Genomic DNA, 20,189 nt, shown 5'->3' on the forward strand with positions numbered 1-20,189 from the left:
TCTGTATTAAATCATCTCCTTCTGCAGGTACGTGGAGTCAAAGGAGTTTTCCTGGCCAATCAGAAGACAGATGGAAAAGTGACGACTCTCATCACTTATGACAAAGGACGCAACTGGGAAGCCTTGACCCCACCTACCACCGACATGAATGGCAAACCAGTCAGCTGCAAAGTGGTAACTCTTATTTTTATGACACTGAAACCAGCCTCCATTTCAGCCATTTTCTTTAAGTTTTACATTAAGCTTACTAGATGCTGCACATTTTTTTATATTATTTCTTTGTTTTACTGTTTCAGAAGAACAAAAAATAGGTTAAACGTATCACAGCTACTTTTTTGTCCATTCCTGCTTGCGAGTAGCATCTGGTTTTCTGAGATTTCTGCTCCGTTCAGCTTCCTGCTGTGGAAGCTATCTCCTGTTTACAGACAGGATGATGTATACTTCCACAGTTTGCTGGTCTATATTTCAATCCACTTCCTCCCACCAGTAGAACTCTCACAGTGCCTCTGGCTTGCAGAACGCAGTCCTCAGCTTAACAGTGTGAGATGTGTCCCTTGCATTAGACTGCTGGACTTCTTTTTCAAAACGTGTAAGATTTGTTTAGAGGCTCATTTGCAAACTTCTCTCTAGATTTCTTTTCATGATTCCTTTCTAATTATCATGCAATTGTGACTGCACAGAGGAACATTAACCTTGTTTCCATTACTCCTAGAAACAAACTAAATATTGCAATAAAAAAACTGATGGAGACGGAAATCATTTTACAAGTAATTTAAGAGAAAAATATAACTGTCATCTGCAAACAACAGTAAAATGCAGTCTTATAAGGAATTTGAAATCTCCAGTCTCCACAAAGTGGAGTCTCACAACACAAGATTTTACAAGAACTACGGCTTGTGAACTAAACACCATTCAAAGGAAATACCTGCAAATCATAATTGTACTTCATCAAAGTTTTAGAAATATCGCTTTTATTTTGCGAAAAACTGTAATGGAAACACAGCTATTGAAATCAATCCTCAAGGTTCAAGGTTCAAGGAATCTTTATTATCCCATGAGGACAATTTGTTGTACAGCCAGCAGTAAAAACAATCAGTCACAAACACATAAATAACGCAACATATTTAAAAGGACTATAATAAAAATAATAAATTAAAGAAAAAAAATTAAAACTCCTTGTTCAACAGGGCAATGGCTACAGGGACAAAAGAGAACTTGTGTCTGTTAGTCCTACATCTTGGTAGGATGTACCTGCGGCCTGATGGAAGCAGCAAAAATCCATGAGCCAACAGGTGGCTTTGGTCTGCAAGGATTAAACAAGCCTTGTTTAGCACTCTGGCTTGATGCAGGGCTGAAAGGACCTTTATGCCACCCTCCTGTAACCTTCTCTTGCTTTGTTAGCTTTTAATACCTACTGCTACTGGGACACTTCTGGACTCAATGTCTGAACAAGCTGTGGCCATATAAAGTTAATTAAATAGTAACTGGGCTGTTTTACAGCACTTTTTTAGTCTTGTTACACTACAAGTGGCATTTACTCCTTCTAACAGTACTTCTTTTTAGTCTATGCAGTGCTTTTTCATGCACACCAATGAAATCATTGGGGGCAACCATGTGGAGTTAAATGCCTTGCTCAAAATAACTTCAACATACAGTCTGGGAATGCCAGGGATCAAACCAGCCCTTCCATTCAGGCATGACTACTCTTCTTCCTGAGCCACACTTACCCAGTTACGTTGTGAAAACTTGCTAAAAGTTATTTGAAAACTTGCTGTCGGGTGCCCAAACTTCTGCATGTTGCACCCTCAACCAAAATACTCTTTTTAAAAATAGATTGTATTGAGAGTGGTGCTTTTATTTTATTTTATTTTTATACCCTTCTAAAGATCAGTTCAACTTTAGCGTTCCTCTTTCTTATACAGTTAAAGCTGTTTGCAGCAGCAGTTTTCCAGGCTTTCAAAGATTTTTTTGGACATTGGCTGTTTGTTTACTCATTTCAGTCCTTCTGTACTGTACATTCATGTTGACATGTTTCAGTAAATTGCTGCAGCTACACTTACAGGTCACATGGTTAGGTCCACCTCTGATAGTACAAGGTTGGATCCCTTTCAGAACTACTTTAAGTTTTGGTGTTATAGACTGAACAAGGTGTCGGAAACATTCCTCAGAGGTTTTGTTCCATATCGACATGACACCATCACACAGTTGCTGCAAATCCATGATGAGAATCTCCCGTTCCACCACATCCCAAAGCTGCTCTGTTGGACTGAGATCTGATGCTTGTGGAGGCTGTTGGAGTCCTGTGAACTCATTGTCATGTTAAGAAATATCATAATAGCACCAAAAATACTGTGGAGATGATTTGAGCTTTGTGACATGGTGCATTATCCTGCTGGAAGAAACCATCAGATGATGCTACACTGTGGTCATAAAGGGATGGACATGGTCGGCAGCAGTACTCAGGCTGTGGTGGTTAAACCAGGTCATATTGTTGATAACGGTTCCTGCATTTTGTCTCATCAGTCCAGACAGCGTTTTTCCATCTTCTATTGTCCAGTTTTTGTGAGTCTGTGTAAATTGTAGCCGCAGTTCTTAGCTAACAGGAGGAACCCGGTGTGGTCTTCTGCTGCTGTTGTCCATCTGCTTCAAAGTTGGACGTGTTGTGTTCAGAGATGCTGTTCTGCATACTTTGGGTGGAACCAGTGCTTATTTGACGTCCTGTGACATCTACAAGACATTCTGGTCCAGAAAACTGCTGCTCACTGGATATTTTCTCTTTTCAGACCATTCTCTGGTTGTGTGTGAAACTTTCAGTAGATCAGCGGTTTCTCAAATACTCAAACCAACAACCATGCCACGTTCAAGGTCACTTAAATCCTCTTTCTTCCTTATTCTAGTGCTCAGTTTGAACTTCAGCAAGTCATCTCGACCATGTCTATTTGACTGATTTGCTGCCATGTGATTGACTGATTAGTGTGTTAACTAGTAATCAGACTAAGCCTCTAGTTCACTTTTGTTAAATGTCAGTAAGTCATTTGGGGTTTCTGCTCAGTTTTAACCAAAAATGAACAGAAAATGTTCCATTAACATACCGTAGTCCAGTACACTGTATACTACAGAGCAGTTAGATTTTTCCGTGCCCTCTAGCCTTGATGGAATCATGTATGCATTGACATCAGTTAAAATATAAATGCTATTCTACAAGCTTGTTCAGATTGTGAGCACATAGTAAAAAGAGAAAGGATGAGTGTTCCACTATGAAATATTTGTGTGATATGCTCGCCTACTGTATCTCTGCCATCCATCTTGTCAAATCTGGTGCTACAGGGTTACTCAACAAAGAGCAATGAGTCACTCGCTGTCTGGTGTCCATACATCACAGCTCGCTGGGAGATAGAAGGGAAGCGAGTCTGGACCTTTATGTCAACCATCGATCTTGTCAGCTGACAAACATGAAAGGAAACAGATATCAGTTCAAAACTTATTTACTTATTTACCACCATTGAGATGCACACGTATCTCTGATTTTGACCTTGACTTCCCGTCAGCCTCGTCCATACCTCAACAGAATTACCATGCAGAAAAATGATCTCTCCTGGATTTAGGTCAGAGCTCATCTTTATTTTAACACATGTAGTATCTCCTTCATAACACTACAAGTCACAGTGTAGAAGATGTTATCTAACATGCCGACTTTTCAGACAACGCTAGGAGCTGGCTGCATTACTGCTCCACCTGTTGGAGGATGGCTGAGAGTAATGACCCCATACACAGGAGAGTTTTATCTTATTGTCTGGATTAGGTAACTCAATACTGAAGGTAGCACAATTACTGTCCAGCCTGCATAAGACAAACAGCTCCTAAGTGCCATCCATCCATCCATTTTCTTTACCACTTAATCCAACCAAGGGTCACAGGGAAGCTGGAGCCTATCCCAGCAATTAGCAGACGAGAGGCAGGGTAGACGCTGGACAGGTCACCAGTCCATCGCAGGGCCACACAGAAAGACAAATTCACTATTCACGCTTATACTCACTCCTAGGGAGAATTTAGAGAGACTGATTAACCTAACATGCATGTCTTTGGACATGCATGCTTAAGTGTTCCCCTTGAATGAGATCAAGGTGTCTGTGGTTGCAATAAGAACAAAGCTGAATGACCCATGAGCTGATTCTAAAAGAGTTGCTCTGTCCAGTATAGATTGGACTTTCTTCACCTCCAGCCTGTCAAAGTTTGAATTAAACATGTTCCTCCTCTGACTACTGCTGTATTTCTGAATTTCTACTCTCATTTGAACTGAATTAGCTTCTTTAGAATATCTTTTGCTGCATTCAATTAGATTAGCAGCACTAAAACTCTTGCGCTAAGCTGCATTTGCAGCAGGATTATCTTCGTCGTAAGACTCATTAAACATGGCTGAGAGAGTGTGTGTGTTGAAGTGTTCCTGACTTTATTATCTTGCTGTAATACACACATAATGTCACACTAATGGATGAATGATGCGTCTCTGTAGCAGCCGGACTGCCACCTCCACCTCCATCTGCGCTGGGCTGACAACCCCTATGTGTCTGGGACTGTCCACACCAAAGACTCAGCTCCAGGTCTCATTATGGGTGCTGGTGAGTTTTAAAAGTTTTATTTATGCATTTCTTCATGTGATCTATTTATCCTTCACATTTTTTGGAACAAACACTGGTTTTAGAGGATGGGTCATCACCCTTTATTTCCTCATAAGGTCATTAAATTCAAGCAATAAATTCAAGGGGATGACGTATATGAAAGAAAAAATCGTATGAAATTTCTCAGCTGAGGAAAGAAAACTCAATGCAAACTCTTTCTCTTAGTTTATAAAACTTCCTTTCAGCTTTGCAAATCATGCACAAGGATTTTAAGCTATAAGTTTTATTGAACTTGTGCACAGATGCTTTGCTTTGTTGTACGGGCATGTTGTGAGCATTGTTGTATTCCCATTAAAGACCAGCTACTGATGTAAAGGCAGCATTTCTGTGCATTGTATATCACATTTGGCCAGTAAATTTACCAATGATGAAAAGAAATATAACATCACATTGTTGGTTTTTATAATATATCTTCGAGGAATGGACTGTGTTAGGTTTGTTTGAATTGGCTTATAATTGGACTGTATATTTATAAGTGCCCTAAGACAACTTTGCACTGAATTGGTGCTACACAAATGCAGCTAAAGTGTTTTCAGGTTAGTTTTATTGGAGCTGTTTTGTTCAGTCAGAGCATAAAAATTTCATGTGTCCATGAGAGAGAAAAAAGATAGAGAAAAAAAAAAAAACATCCTTACCTTGTCAAGACTTTTATTTTTTTGTTATAACACGTTTCTGCTTTAAAAATAAAGATAAATTCTTGAAATTTTTTCAAATGAAATGCATATGAAATAAAATGGTACAAATTCTGAGTAGAAGAGTGAGTTTTTAAAGGGGCATTCAATCATTTCAATCCATAATGAACGAATTTTCAAGGGCTGTAAGTAGAGAACCATCCAATGAAAAGCCGTCTTTCTATAAGTCTAATTTACAGTAGTTAAATCCTGAACTCATACTTTATAAAACTCACTGTTTGTCTTCGGCTGCTTATTGAAAAAACAGTAAAGCAATAAGAAGGTCTATGAAGGTGTTTGTGTTGTCTTCCTCATGATGAAGCTCTGCCTGCTTCGTTTTCCTTCAGGTAACCTCGGCTCCAAGCTGGTAGAGTATAAGGAGGAGATGTACATCACTTCAGACTGCGGGAAGACATGGAGACAGGTACACCATGTTCTTCTTTAATTCTGCTTCACATTTCTCACCTTCTCTTCTCTCCTCTGCTCTGAAGAGATACAAAATCCAGTTTGTCCATCCAGCCTTCTGCTGGTGATCACACGGATTTCATTTGTTAAATTTCATTGAAGGTTTTCGAAGAGGAACATCACATCCTGTATCTGGACCACGGTGGGGTCATTGTCGCCATCAAGGACACCTCTATTCCTCTCAAGATACTCAAGTAAGATCATAAACAGAGATTCCCTTGCTGCTCTGAGGTTGCCATTGTCCTAGTAATCTTATTATTTCATCCAATTCTGATATGTGATGTTATCTCATCGCCTTTAATACATGGGAATGGAATAATGAGAAATCATAGATAAGGAAATACGGAAAACATGTATCAGAGACCAAAATCAAATGAATTTTCAGATGGTCATGAAGTCCTTTAACAGAAGCTCCAATGCGAGGAAAGGCTTCCCTCAAAGAAATATGAAAGCCTAAATCAACTCCATAATAATGAAATTAATTAGATTTGAATCTTATTATACATCATCTGAGATTTCTTGCTTCCAGAGCTTTTTCTGGTCCCTATAACTTGTTTCTCAGCCGTCCTGTGATTATTTCCACTTTTAATGTTATAAAGCAGCATATTTCACACAAGTAAAAGCATTGTTGTCAGGCCAAAGAAATATCACAGAAAGACAACGTTTCTTCCAGGACTTTCCTCGCTGATTTATTGCGTGCCTCTTATCTGGAGGCTGCAGTTTGCAGGTTCCACAGTAAATCATTTGTCACTGCTGCAATTTTAGCTGGGCTTCAACATGTGCAGCCCTCTAAATACTGTATATTATATGGTGTTTTTTATATTAGAATTTACTCTTTAGCTAATTAGTTTTATTTATAATATAATTATTAGACATATGGACCAAAAATCAACTTACTTAATGTGAGATCTGCTTCATTATTAGACTTTTAAATTTTATTATAATCAGGAAGATTTTGGTCCAAATTTACATCCAGACTTCAACTTTTCACTGTTTTCAGTAGCTTTAATTTTTTTCATTTTCATTTTTTTAAGCTTTTTGCATACATTTTACAGCCCGTACGTCTGGTGATAGGATTGTGCATTGTAGCCTGAATTATACTATGTTTCCATGTGGGGTTAGATTATCTATGTACAACTAAGTGGATCATTGCAACACAAAGCTCTTAAACACAGATATTTATTAATATATCAGGGTTAGGGGAATGGGATGTCCTCTAACACAAGAACTGGACAAGAATGTGAGCAAAAGCAGTTTTTAGATTACTTGTCTTATCTGTTTTATTACAGGTTAAAAAGTTTCACGGTACTATAAGTAATGTCATTAATTAGAACGGGCTCAGTGTTTGAGGACATCAGCAGAGGTTCTGGATACTGATAACTTTATGGAGTAAACAGGTTTAACATGATTTTCCATTTCTATATCCTCCCCCTCACCATCAGACTAAGACGAGGGATTTAAAAAAAGAAAGAAATCGTGTCCAAGTGGCTTTTTTTCTGTTGTAGTCATTGTAAGACATGGTGGGTTACTGTGTAGTTTGTCCACAACCTTAATTGTGTCCTACTTCTTGTATTTCTACAGTCCCTATTATAAATAATGTGGAAGAAAATCTGTTTTTAACTGGATTTTAACTTTTGAGAAAAACTTTTGAGTCAACTTTTGATGATGACGTCTCAGCAAAATACATATCAGTTTATTTCTGCTGCCTGATGTGGAGTAAACAAGCTAAAGCTGCAGGCAGTTGTCGTCAGGCTGCAGTGTAGGAGATGTTAAAATGGAAAAAGGAAGAAGGCAAAGACATAAACAATCTTCTTGGCTGCTTCAGAGGAAAAAATGGAGGATGGTCCTCAAGAATCCTTCTTAGCTCAGTGTTTCTTTATGCTTCTATGTCTGTGGCTTAAAAGCTTCCAGGCCCTGCTGCAACGCTCTGATCTGCCCAACTCAGACCAATTCAGTCGACAAAAGACTCCTGACAGCAGAACAGGTGCCTGTCTTGTTCCAGATCACAGTGCATTCATTGGCTTCCACCCAGTGATTTTTAGTCTTTTAAAGCAGAAACAGCTGCTCATCTTCGTGACTAGTCATGAGTGACATGCGACTGCCTCAGAACAGAGTTGCATTAGGTGTTTCCATCTGCTTTTTTTACATATGCATTTTAATCAACGTTTTTCTAAACAAACTCCAAAGAGAGCAAAATGTTATCTCACATAAATATTCATTCTTAATTCTAATTACAAACATGATCATCACATTTTGGACAATATTAAACTCTTATAGGTCAATATTCTTTCAATTTTTCACACAAGATGGGAAAACATGATTATTTGCTAACTGTCAAATGTATACCAAATGCTTGGGCATATCTGTGTATTTATGATTGATATATCAGGTCAAATCCCATTTAATTTGCTGTTTGTTTTTGTTTGTTTTGTTTTGTTTGTTTTGTTTTTTATTGAAAATAAGCATTGTGAACACATTGTTGCTGCTGGTCTCAACAGTTCAGGGAAGTTCTGGGAATCAAGAAAAAAAAATTTCAAAACTGTCCAAACATCATGTATTAACCATTTTTCTGCTCTACCTCGTACAAGGCCTGACACTCACTTTGGAATTGCAAGAGTGTTTAATAATTAATTCCCGCAAACCCAGTTCTCACAGTGCAGGAAATTCCAGTATGTAATTACAGCAGTGTGTAATATTGTGCGGTGAAGGTTTGCAACGGAGCCATAAAACTAAAAGGGAGAAAACCTTTGCTACAGGGTTAGCGTGCTAAGCTCCGGCCTCCCTCTGTAATCACAGCGTCGCTTCCGCTGGCAAACTAAACATTCCCGCTGGATTTCCTTAAGATGATCCATTCACAGACGGCTGGTTAAAATGTAAATCTAACCTTACAGTATCTGAAGGGAAAAACACCAAAAGAATAGATCAGCGCTAGTAGCGGTGGTGAAGTCAATAATGACCCAAATCCGTCGGATCCTGTAGCGCCGGTAACATTACCAAGCAGCTCAAAAAAAACAAAGTTCTAGGCTAACTGGCTCAGAAGATATCTGTGGCTTGATCATAAGAGTGGTGACACAAATGGCTTAAATTAATGTACGGTGTTCTACCTTTCACCCTCATCCATGTCACCCAACGGTTTCAGTTCTAAATGAACTAGCTAATGCAAATTTTTCTCATCTGTTTAAATTCCTGAAAGAGTTGACGTATCTTCCTAGAAACACCAAGCTATGGTAGCTTCATGAATAAACAAGGTCTGCCAGAAATGCACCAAACAATTACAGGTACACCTGTGAAAGATATTGACAAAGTTGTGCTAAAAATCCTGTGTTTTCCTTAATAATGGATGAATCCACCATAAGTAACACCAAATAATTCATTCAGATACATAGATGATATCCAGATAAAAACAACACTGTTAAGGAACTTGTGTGAACGTGGATTCAGCATACAAAGGAGGATTAAAAAAATTCAGAAATGCCCGAAATGCAGCATAATAAAGATGCATTTTATTTCAGGCCTTACTTCAACAGAGCTAAAAGGAAAAAGAGTTTAATTTCTTTTCTTTCGAATAAACTGAAGTGTGAAGCCTCATTCAGGGGTAACTCGTCTGGAGTCACGGATGGATGATTGATCCTTCAGCATCAAGACCCTTGAGGTCTCAGTGGGTTTCAAACAGAATGATGTTGCAGTATATCGTCTGTTCATTATCCCAAAGACCACATTCAGCTAAAAGCCATCAATGCCTCCTGGTTGCATCACACTGCTTTCTTGATCACTTTCCAAGATCTCTCTGCCTCAGATTAACTGCAGGATTTACAGATGGAGGGAACATAACAGAGCTTGAAAAATTCAATCCCTTGCTTTTCAATATCGGCACACCTGAAAGACTGCATTCATTTTAGACAATTACAAAGCTGTCAGTGCCCCGCTGATTCTGTTGTCAGGAAAGGAGCCTCAAACATGGGTGGATTCAACAACTCTCTGTTTGAGGCATAATGAGGTTCAGCTACAGCGTCTCTAGAATAGTTTTGTTTATCCTTTCTGTTTTCTTCTCACTGTGGACGTTTACAGCTGATTATCTCAATGTGGCCCCTGTAAGCACATCATTAAAACACACCCTACAGTGTGAGCTGGATATAGTTAGAGTCCACATTGATCCCTCTCCGTCACAGTTACACTTTCTCACCCGTTGACTGCTGGAGATGTCAATACAATGAATAAAGCAGCGCAGATGGCTCTTCCAAGAAAAATGTCTTGGTTTTAGTTGACAAAGACACTATTTCAAAAAAAAAAAAAAGGCTATTTTGTAAAGGTGCAGACTTGTCACATTAAGTGTATATTTTGACAGTATTGTTTAGCTAAAAGAAGTTACAAGCTTTGCTGGCTAAGCATGTTGTTTAGCATACAAACCTAAAAAGTTTTAGGCTTCTTTTTATTTTATTTTCAGCAAACTAACTAAATTAAAAGCCAATTACTGAATTACAGAATATAAAATTAACAGAAAGCCAATTAACTAAAGTAATGAAAAGGAGCAGGAAGAGGAAAAACTGCATCAGGTTTTGAGATGAGTAGCTGATGTGTGTGATGAATCTATGCTAACATTACACTAGCTAGTTAAGTAAATCCAATCAAAGATTAGAAGAATGGCTTAAATTAACTAAAAGAAGCTTGTTTGTATTTGTGTTTTTTGTTTTAGTTAGTTAGTTAGTAATAAAAAGTAATAAACATCTGACTTGAAGCTACTGTGAGGAAACGATATATTTGGGATCCAATCACACCAAGAGCCAGCCCACCTATTTCCACAGAGGCCAGCACAGCAACCACCCAGGTCATTGTGACAAGGGCAACCCCCAGTCCAAGCAGGCAAAGCTCCTCCCCATGAGGAAAGGAGTGACTGATATACATCTTGCGTTTACATTTAGATAACATAGAACCAGTCTTTCATGATCTCAGTTATGTGTGGATGCAAACTTTATAAATTACTGTGGGGCCCATTAACAAATCTTACTTATGTTGTTGTTTGTAGAAGTTAAAGCAGTCTGGTTATAGGGATTAATCTAGGTCATTGGCAGTTAACCCACATGATACAGAAGGTCTTAAGCTCCTTGGATACTGGTAGTATCTCGGTACATGGGTAATATGGAGGAACCTGGATTTTAGTGGAACAACTGGCGGTTTATGGGTGTGTTGTGTTTTAGTTCAGCTTTAGTTTTCTGCTCATTAAAGGGTCTGGCAAAAGGTTGGAGGAGAACCCCGTGACAAGAGTTATCCGACACAACTGATTAGTGACAAGTGGAGTTGGTCTATCGGAAGGGTGACACCACCACATTTCAGGTGGATCTGTGTAAGATGATAGTGTGTGGAATGAAGAGAACGCTTGGAGAGGATATGATGTGTGGATGGGGATTATTCCCCCATGCAGGTGGAGGGGACCACCTATCAGCCCGGATGGAGAATTCTTCTATAGGACAACTCACCCGGACGGGTGGACAACAGAAACACATGCCCTGTATCAGGCAGGTTTGAAGAGGAATATTTCTTTGAGCAGAGGCACCTTCACAGGCCAAGGGGCCAGCTTCAATCCCATATTGATTAGCTTAAGAGGTATTGAGCACAATCCGTACCCCGGTAAGGGGTCATATTTGTCCCCTCCACAATGCGGTGGTGGTTCCCAGTCAGATAGCTTCTATTTTGTATTGGGAGTAGACGTAGTGGGAAATGACCCAAAAGAATTGGCCAAAGTGTCTTTGGTTTCACCAAATCCCACCGAACCACCCAACAGAAATGAGCACGTAGTAGGTCCTGAGGAGCAGGTCATTCAGGAGGACTACTCCAAGTTTCGGGTTGGAGACCTCTTTAAGATGGCCACAGATTATGGAGACAGTAACCTATGGCTTGAGTGGTTGCAAACGACAGCAAAGGAGTGAAATATGTCCAACTGTATTGCTTGTGCCGCAGCTGGACCCTAACTCTTTACTGAACCGGCACCCCTGTTCCCTGAGGACACCTGGGGATACGATTGAATGTTGATATTAACCAGGATGGCAACCCTGCCCAATTGCACCACCTTGGCTGTCTTATTTCCACCAGTGTCAAATAAAACTAGGGCAGGTCCCTTTACTCCGTTCAGGGGCCATGGGGAATATGTTTGTTTTAATTACATGGATGGAGCCTCGGGAAAAGGCGTTCACGTAGGCCAAATAGATCGGTCATGGTGTGATAGGGTAGTGTTGAATGCACATGCGAGCATTGGCTCTTGGACACGAGGTGGACTGTATTTTTATTGTGGAGGATAGACAGTGGTCTCACATGTCCATAGAGGGGACACGGGTGTTTGTGCCATGGTACGTCTCCATGCCCCTCTTACTAGCTATGGAGGGTCTCCAGTTAAAGTGTATCAGAGTCAAGATGGCACGTTGACTTTGAGATGGCGGAGACATGTGTTGTCTAAACGGAGTACTGCATCTTTTGACCCTACGCTAAACAGTTCTCCTTCTATGGATGCCATTGGGATTCCTAGGGGAGTTCCCAATGAGTATAAATTGGCCAACCAAATTGCTTTGGGGTTTGATAATATTGCTATTCTGTCAGCGTTACTCCCGGTTACACCCAATACAAAATGTGGATTGCATCAACTATGTTCATTATAATGTACAACGACTGGCCAACCTTACTGAATCAAATCAAATCAAACTTCATTTATAAAGCCCTTTTCACGTCGATGGCGATATAAAGTGCTTTACATGATTAAGAAATTAAAGCACAATTCAAATATTATTGAATTATTATTTTGCATTTTAGCTGATTTTTATTCTATACTTTTTTTTTTTACTTATTTTATGTCCATTTTATTGTCATTTTGTTCCCTTTTTAATTTAGTTATTTTGATTTTTATTTATTTATCTTAAAGCTGTACAGCACTTTGTTGTTTTAAATTGTGCTTACATAATACTTGTACTCAAATAAAACAACTCAAATCTAGCTGAAAAGATTTATGGGCATTATATATGGTATTATTATTATTATTATTATTATTATTATTATTATTATTATTATTATTATTATTATTATTATTTTATACCATGTTGCTTTCAAATGAGAAAGTTTTTACTTTGATACTATTTTGACAGCAGTAGAACATCTGTGTTGCTGCACATCATTGCAAACATTATGGCTGGTCAAGGTATGAGGTGTAACTCAAAATTATGTTTGTCTATTCCCAGACTTAGCTGATGTACAACAGGATACATTGGCATACAGCAACATTGTGCAACCTATTCTAAAATTGATCACAGCTGCATCTGAAGACAGTTTAAAAATTCGTTTAGTAAGACTGTGAACTCTTTCTCCCTCCACAGATTTAGTATTGATGAAGGACGGACATGGAGCGTCCACAACTTCACCACCACTTCTGTGTTCGTTGATGGACTCCTTAGCGAGCCAGGCGATGAGACCCTGGTTATGACGTGAGTGCACAAATGAGTAATATGAGAATTTTTTTTTTTTTTAAAACAGCTTAATTAAATAAAAATACCCTGAAAGCTTGAAAGACCAATGAAATGTCTGCAGATTGCAACTCATTGTATTTGGTCAAGTAAACTTTGTGGCAAACAGAGGTAAAAATAAAGGTATCTCCACAAAAACATACCATCAACAGTTGTTAAATCATATTCTCTCAAGAAAGAATCTGTCTTTAAAGTTCTTCATCCATCGTGTTCTCCTCCTTGTAAGTGCTCTTACTCTGCGTGCTACCTCACTTGGTCCAACCCAAACAGACCAGATTGTCCACAGGTCTAGATACTCTCATTAAAGGATGTCCTCAAAGGCAACTCACAACGCATTTTGATGCTAAGCAGGCCGGACCAGTAAAATAAAAACATAACTTCCTAATTTAAAAAATTCTCAATTATTCCTATTTTGGTGTAAACAAGTAACTCATCAAGATGTTAACATTAAATGAAAACATTTGAACTTGACAACATATAAACTGAACCAGGTGTTTTGAAGCGAGGAAGCATCAAAAACATGCAGGACTGTGGTCCTTGAGGACCAGAGTTTGCAATTCCTGCTCTAAAGCCTAAAAGATGAGTCAAGAATGGATGCAGATGTCTATGTACATATTTATATCTTTTTAAACTAGTTAAATAAGAGTAACTTAAAAGGTTATTATAGATTTATTTATTTATGTTTTTGTGCAAACCAATGACAACAATTGAACTGCCTAACCCCTGTTCTAAAGCTGCCTTCATTCTTCCTGCTTTCTGCTCGGTCTCAGGAGGTTATCTGACAGAGTCAACCAGGCTGCACGCTTTATATAAAGAGGCTCAAGTTTCTCTTCCATCACAATTCCTTCACGATCTGTTGGAGCAGGGCACCCAATTTCGTGGTGTTAACAGAAGCTGGTCTCCTCATTTCCCTCAAAGTCCTCCTCTCGCTCTTCATCTCTAGATTGCTATTGCAAAAGAGGTTGAGAAGCAGCCCAGTCTGCAGCATGGCCTCGCTCCTTGCCCAGTTTTAATCCTTTCTAAGTTTAACCCCTATGATTTTGATCAGTATGAGATCACGTTGTTTGTTTTTCTCTGCTGGTTTGTTGCCATGCAGCAGCATTTAAAACAGCAGCTTCAATTTTTCATGCATTTTTCATATGGTTGATGGTATGTCATAAAAATAGCCAGAAGTAGGGCTACGTAGGTTATGTATAGGATTTAAGCAGAACTAACATTTTTAGCCAGAGCAGAAACATTGCTCTTGGCTTTGTCTGTGTTCCCCAATGTATGTTCACAGTTGAGCTGATTTAATTATAGAGGATGATAAATCTAACTGAATATACACTGCCTGACTCCGTAGCTAAAAGTTCCACTTGACAAATTTTTAATTTTTAATCTTTGACAGAAACAATGTCTAAAGAATTTATTTTCTTTACTTCAAAATTTCACTGTATTTAAAAAATACAGATAAATTTGAAATGTGTTGACAGCAACACACTGATAGGACAGAGGCAAGAAAGACAATATAATTTACATAATATACAAGTCAGCACGTCAGCAGATTAATTGACAGTTGAGAGTTTTTACGATTGGTATAAAAGGAGCATCCAATTAAGGTTTAGTCTTTCTAAGAAAAGATTACTTCTGGCTTATTAGTTTTTACCAAACTCTGTCAGAGAATCACCAAAAATATTTCTCATTGCAAAATTACAAAGAACTTTTATCCCTCTGCATCTACAGCAGATAAAACAAAAAGATGCAGGGAATCGGGGGAAGTCTGAGTGTGTAGAGGCCAAGACTGGAAAAACAATGCTGGATGTGCATAACAGTTTAAACCGCCTGCCTGAGAAATTGTCATGCCATCCTAATCAGTATGGTCACATGGTCTCAGGAGTACCACAGAAAGCCATGTTCACTTAGCACAGTGTACCGATGCATTCAGAAATGTATATGTTGCAGTTTTGAAGAAACATTTGATGCCACCAAGGGGACAACATTTCCAGAAAGATGTGATATTTTAACAGAGCAACACCACACCTCAATCTGCAGACTTACAACATGACTTCACGCACGCAGAGTGTGGCATGATTGCAGACCATATCTGTCTCCTGCTGAAACTGTATGGAGCATCATGAAGAGGACAAACAGAAATCTGATTCCTCTTCAAACCTGCAACAATAAGCTTCTTCAGTTCCCAAATAAATAAAAATACCACCAAATGAAGACTAATATAAAGAAATGGTAAATGTGCTTCTACTCCAACACCTTTCTTTAGTGTTGTTGAAATAAAATTCTTGTTTGTTTAATTAATCTTCATTAAATTGCCCAATGAAGAAACTAAAAAAACGAGTTAGATGAATGTTTAAAGTTAGAAATAAACTGAACAGGTTATGTTGTCCCTGCTTGGTTGGCCACACCTCTACCGGTGGAATCTGGAGCCAAAGTTCACTAATGTTTTGCCCCCCACCAAAAACATCTCCTGGTGCAGTAACCAGACGAGGTGGTCTCCTTGCCACCTCTTGCAGTTGACCCTAACTTCTGAATAAAACTGAGTGCTGCCCCTCCTCCAAAGCCGTAAAAATCTGTTTGCCTTCTCACCTCCTTTGCCAGCTCCTCGGTTGCCCTCTGTAGCCTCACCCGTCATTCCAGCCACCCTCAGAAGTTGAATCAGTGGTTTTCCCCACAAAGCTCCAGTTTCTGACTCAAGGATGGATCGCTACTACCCAGCCTGCGTCCCTACACTTCGCTGCCACCTTAGTGTGTTTAAATCCCCTGTACTCATTTGCTGCTGGCATTCCTCCTCCTCCATGATTTTAGGTGGGAAGACTAGTGTCTGTCAAGGTCAGCCTTCATCTCCCATGAAGAGGAAGCAGAGCTGTTTTTCCTGCTACTGCAGGCTTCTGGTGGTTTTTCTGTAATGTTCTTGAGCTTTACGTGTTTTTTTAATGGAAATTAGTGCTTTAATACTTAAGAACTAAATGCAAACATGTTCATCAAGCTAACATGTTAACTACATTATGAAGACATCTCTTTCCTCGTTTTCTACAAAAGTTATGTTGTTCCCTCTTATCATTCTCATCAGTCTTGTAATGATGCCAGTATTTGGTGATGGAAAAGAAAGATTTTTTTCTCTATTCTTTGTCTAAACTAATGTGAGGCTTTCCCGTATTTAGTGGCAAACGTTGCAGCTAGGTACAAGTTTTATAAAGGCAGCAAATCTGCATGTAGCTGGTAGAATATGTCTCATTTTACCAAATAAAAAAGACAAGTTTATTTGTGTCATATTTCATGTACAAGAAAACTTAAAGTGCATTATTATTATTACAAAGGAAACATTAGAAATAGAAGAATAAAAACAAACTAAAAAGAATAAAGGAAAGAAGAAATATCTGTTGATATTTTAAAGTATTTCACCTAGTCTGGCCCTCCAGTGATGCACAACTGGGCCTTGCATTTTGGATTGTTGGAATGTGTGAACAGCAGGGTCAATAGACTGCTAGACAAACTTCATGCACCACCTCATCTGCCTTGTTATTCTCCAGTAGACGTTGAAGCTGTAAAAGCTTCATTTTAATGGCCACAAGCAGCTCATGGCTGATGGGCTAATCAGGACAGATTCTATAAAATCCCAAAAACAATCCAAGATTCTGTCAGACTGAAAGTTGGTGCCATTTACGTAAAATTCTTTTTAATGTTTCTGTTTTCTGACATGCTGGCGCTGCTGGGTGGTCCTGAGAAGACGGGAACTTTAGTCCTGCCAGTCACTGTCATCCCTAAAGCTGTTTGAGGGAAAAAGCAAAAGGAAAGATTTCGCTGTGAGCATGATGTGAACTTTTCATCCAAACGCTGACATTTTACTTGTCTGAACATCGAAAAGTTACATCTGACATATTCTGTTAACACTGATGTAGACGTCTTCTGTTTCTATTATTCTGTTACAATAATCTCAATCTAACTAAAATGATTCATTCTCCGTACTGCACAGTGGCAACGTCAGCAGTCTGTAAGTTCAGACTTTAAACTGCTGAACTTAAAGAGTTTTAATCTTTACGGCCGTGATGTCTGTTCATCTCTTTCCCTAATCTCTCCATCAGTAAGTTAGCTGGAGTGAGACTTGTCACATCTTCTCAGACTCCAGGCCTGGCTCACAGATAAGGCCGGCTTCCAGCTATAATCTGCTGAGAAGAGCAGAGAGATGGTCACACACACATGCACATAGACAGGCATGTAAGGGCGAGAGGCTTCAGCATTTAGCCTCACTCACCAATCTACCATGTCAAACACTACCCACCCACACACACACACACACACACACACACACACACACATATATATGTACATTCCTCCAGCTGGCTGCAGAGAGATAGGGTCGGTGGCAGAGGAGGACTGTTGAGGGCAGCTCGTCTCTGACAGATTAGCCAGGGTCTATTTCCTTTCCATGGAGTTTCGATTTTAGACAGCACAGTCTGCCATCCCATAATGAAGTCTTTGAGCAGTGACTTAGCACCAAGGACAGGTGGGGGAGCAGAGCTCATCCACCACACATACTGATGACAGCTGGCCAAATCAGAGTCCGCACAGACTAACAATGGGCTTCTGCTGCACATGCTGCAGCGTGAGACCGCCGGCTCTCCATCTGCAGATCCGTTTCTCTCTCTGAGTTTTACTGTAAGAAAATTACTACAGACAGCAAACACTTCATTACTCAAACGGATCTCTGGGTACCATCTCATTATCTGACAAAGCTCTACATGTTTCTTCAACCTTATCTCTGTATCATTGAGAGGGAGCGATAATGAGTGTTGATTTGTTTTCATTGCATGTTTGTCCACTAATCGATCTCTCGTGGCTCTGGAGTGACCGATCAAAATCAGACTAGAAATTTAAGTTCTTTACCTCTGAAGCAGGTGGGCTGTTGTGCAACAATGACACACGAGCTTTGTGAAAATGGAAGTGAAGTCATAAGAAAATACAGTAAAATAAAGTCAAATATTTATATTTTGCTTTCAAGTATCCAGAATTTCTTGTAAACTTTTAAAATGGTTTGCAGCAACAGTTTTCCAGCTTGTCTCCAAGGTTTTCTTTAGAGATCATTGTATTTTTATCCATCATTTTCAGGAAAGTGTGCTTTGTTTAAGCCACATAACACCAAAATGTGAATCATTCAATCATAAAAAAAGAAATGTCAAATATAACACGGTCTGACATACAGAAAATAGTATTTTTGTACCAATAAGGTAATTCCCAAAGAGCTAAAGACTTATAAGTAAGTTATAAATAAGTTATATATACTTATAAATAAGTGGAGGGCAAAAGAACAAATATCTACAGCAGATGATCTGGATCTGAAAGTGATGTTCTTAAAGGCAAAATAAGTAGTACTGACGCCTAGTGTTTCAAATCAGAACTGCAGTCGAAAGAGAAAAACACGGAGAGCGGCCACCAGTTTACTCCACTAATACATCCATACAGTCACACAAATTCATTTAAATAAATTAGACTAAAATCTTCGTAAATCATGATGAACTTTTCGGTTAATTTAAAGGTCCCATATTATACACTTTATTCCCAATCTAAGACCATTCATTAATATCTAAATGAAATATTTCCGCCATGGTATGGACAAATCGACCCTCAGTTTGAGTGCAGCGGCTTCTCTTCACCTCCCTCTTTTTAGCAGCTTCAGAAATGTGCCGTTTATGGTGGGCGGAACCCTGGTGGAGCAGCTCAGCTGTTGGCTCCGCCCATCGCATCGCCCGTCATGAGGTGATTGACAGGTTAATATATTTTCAAGCTATCAGACTAATAAGGCCGAAACGATAAAATAACTGCCAGCTCTTACCTCTCCAGCTGTGTCACGGACAGTTGGTATTGAACCTGGCTTCAGCTTCAAACGGTTGGCGAAGCCTGCTTTCCATGCCCCCATGTTGTGGAAACAGTCCTCTTTGAAATGCTGGCCACAGACATGCAAAACCTTTGGAAGTTTTCCGGGTACATTTCCTCCAAAAATAAAATTAATCCACTCAGTCCTCGTGGGTTCAGTGGATGGAAGTAAAAAAACGTTTTCGTGTTCATTTATGCAGCCACAAACAGAACAGTGCTTCTGTCGCTTAGCCATGTCCGCTAACGAGGGTTGCCGAAGAGGGAAAAACACTGGGCGCTAGGTGATTTTTAGAGGGCGGGCTTTGAGAGCCGGTAGACGGGTCCATCGCTCTGTGGGGAGTGGTTATTGTCCCTTATGACGTCATAACGTACACGCTTTCAAACAAGCTCATTTCAGCGCTTACTTCCCTAGAGGTGGAGCAGGGGGGAGAGAGAGCGCCTGAAAGAGTTTCACACTTACGGGTCTCCTACACATGCGGGGGGACCAGTATGACTGTTCCAAAACCATTAAAAAGTGAATTTTGCATAATATGGGACCTTTAAGCAAAATTCCGGTGCTTCAGCCTGGAGCTTTGCCAAAGGATCTTGCAGGTTTCTGTCCAGTGAAACATGCAGGAGAATCTGACAAAACATAGCACATAAACCATGATGAAGTTAAATGCTTTCCACGTAGTAAATCAAAAATACCTTCTGTTGTTATACTACATCCTCAGAAAGAAATAGTAAATTTTTAAAAATATCACATTTTTTTGTTTAAAAAAAGTAAAAGTGAGTAAAAGATACTTTCAACAGTTTAATGAAGCCAAACCAACTGCAGAACAGCTGACAGACCACCCAGATGAACAAGAGAACAATAGAGGAGGTGAAGCGGCAGCATATGTGGCTCCACAGCAGAGACATCCATCACTTCCCTCTAACGATGCCGGTGTAGACGGTATTAGTCATGCTTGCCTTGTACTTCAACGAGGTGATTGTGGTACAGTAACATATGTCAGAGTCACATCATC

The 20,189-nt window shown here is 39.4% G+C and overlaps 1 protein-coding gene across 8 annotated transcripts in view; it reads left to right on the plus strand.

The window, feature by feature from the left end:
• sorcs2 (sortilin-related VPS10 domain containing receptor 2) overlaps positions 1-20,189 on the plus strand; it is a 388,660-nt gene that overhangs the window by 338,370 nt on the left and 30,101 nt on the right. For 6 of the 8 annotated variants that reach the window (XM_041984826.1, XM_041984827.1, XM_041984830.1 and 3 more), the window contains exons 10-14: positions 28-174; positions 4,514-4,619; positions 5,698-5,774; positions 5,918-6,009; positions 13,171-13,278. In XM_041984826.1, coding sequence (XP_041840760.1) covers positions 28-174; positions 4,514-4,619; positions 5,698-5,774; positions 5,918-6,009; positions 13,171-13,278 — 530 coding nt within the window. The remainder of the gene's footprint in view (positions 1-27; positions 175-4,513; positions 4,620-5,697; positions 5,775-5,917; positions 6,010-13,170; positions 13,279-20,189) is intronic. The other 2 variants (XM_041984828.1, XM_041984832.1) reach the window with 1 other exon arrangement.

This window comes from Melanotaenia boesemani, chromosome 5 (genome assembly GCF_017639745.1).
Source record: "Melanotaenia boesemani isolate fMelBoe1 chromosome 5, fMelBoe1.pri, whole genome shotgun sequence".
Lineage (NCBI taxonomy): Eukaryota > Metazoa > Chordata > Actinopteri > Atheriniformes > Melanotaeniidae > Melanotaenia > Melanotaenia boesemani.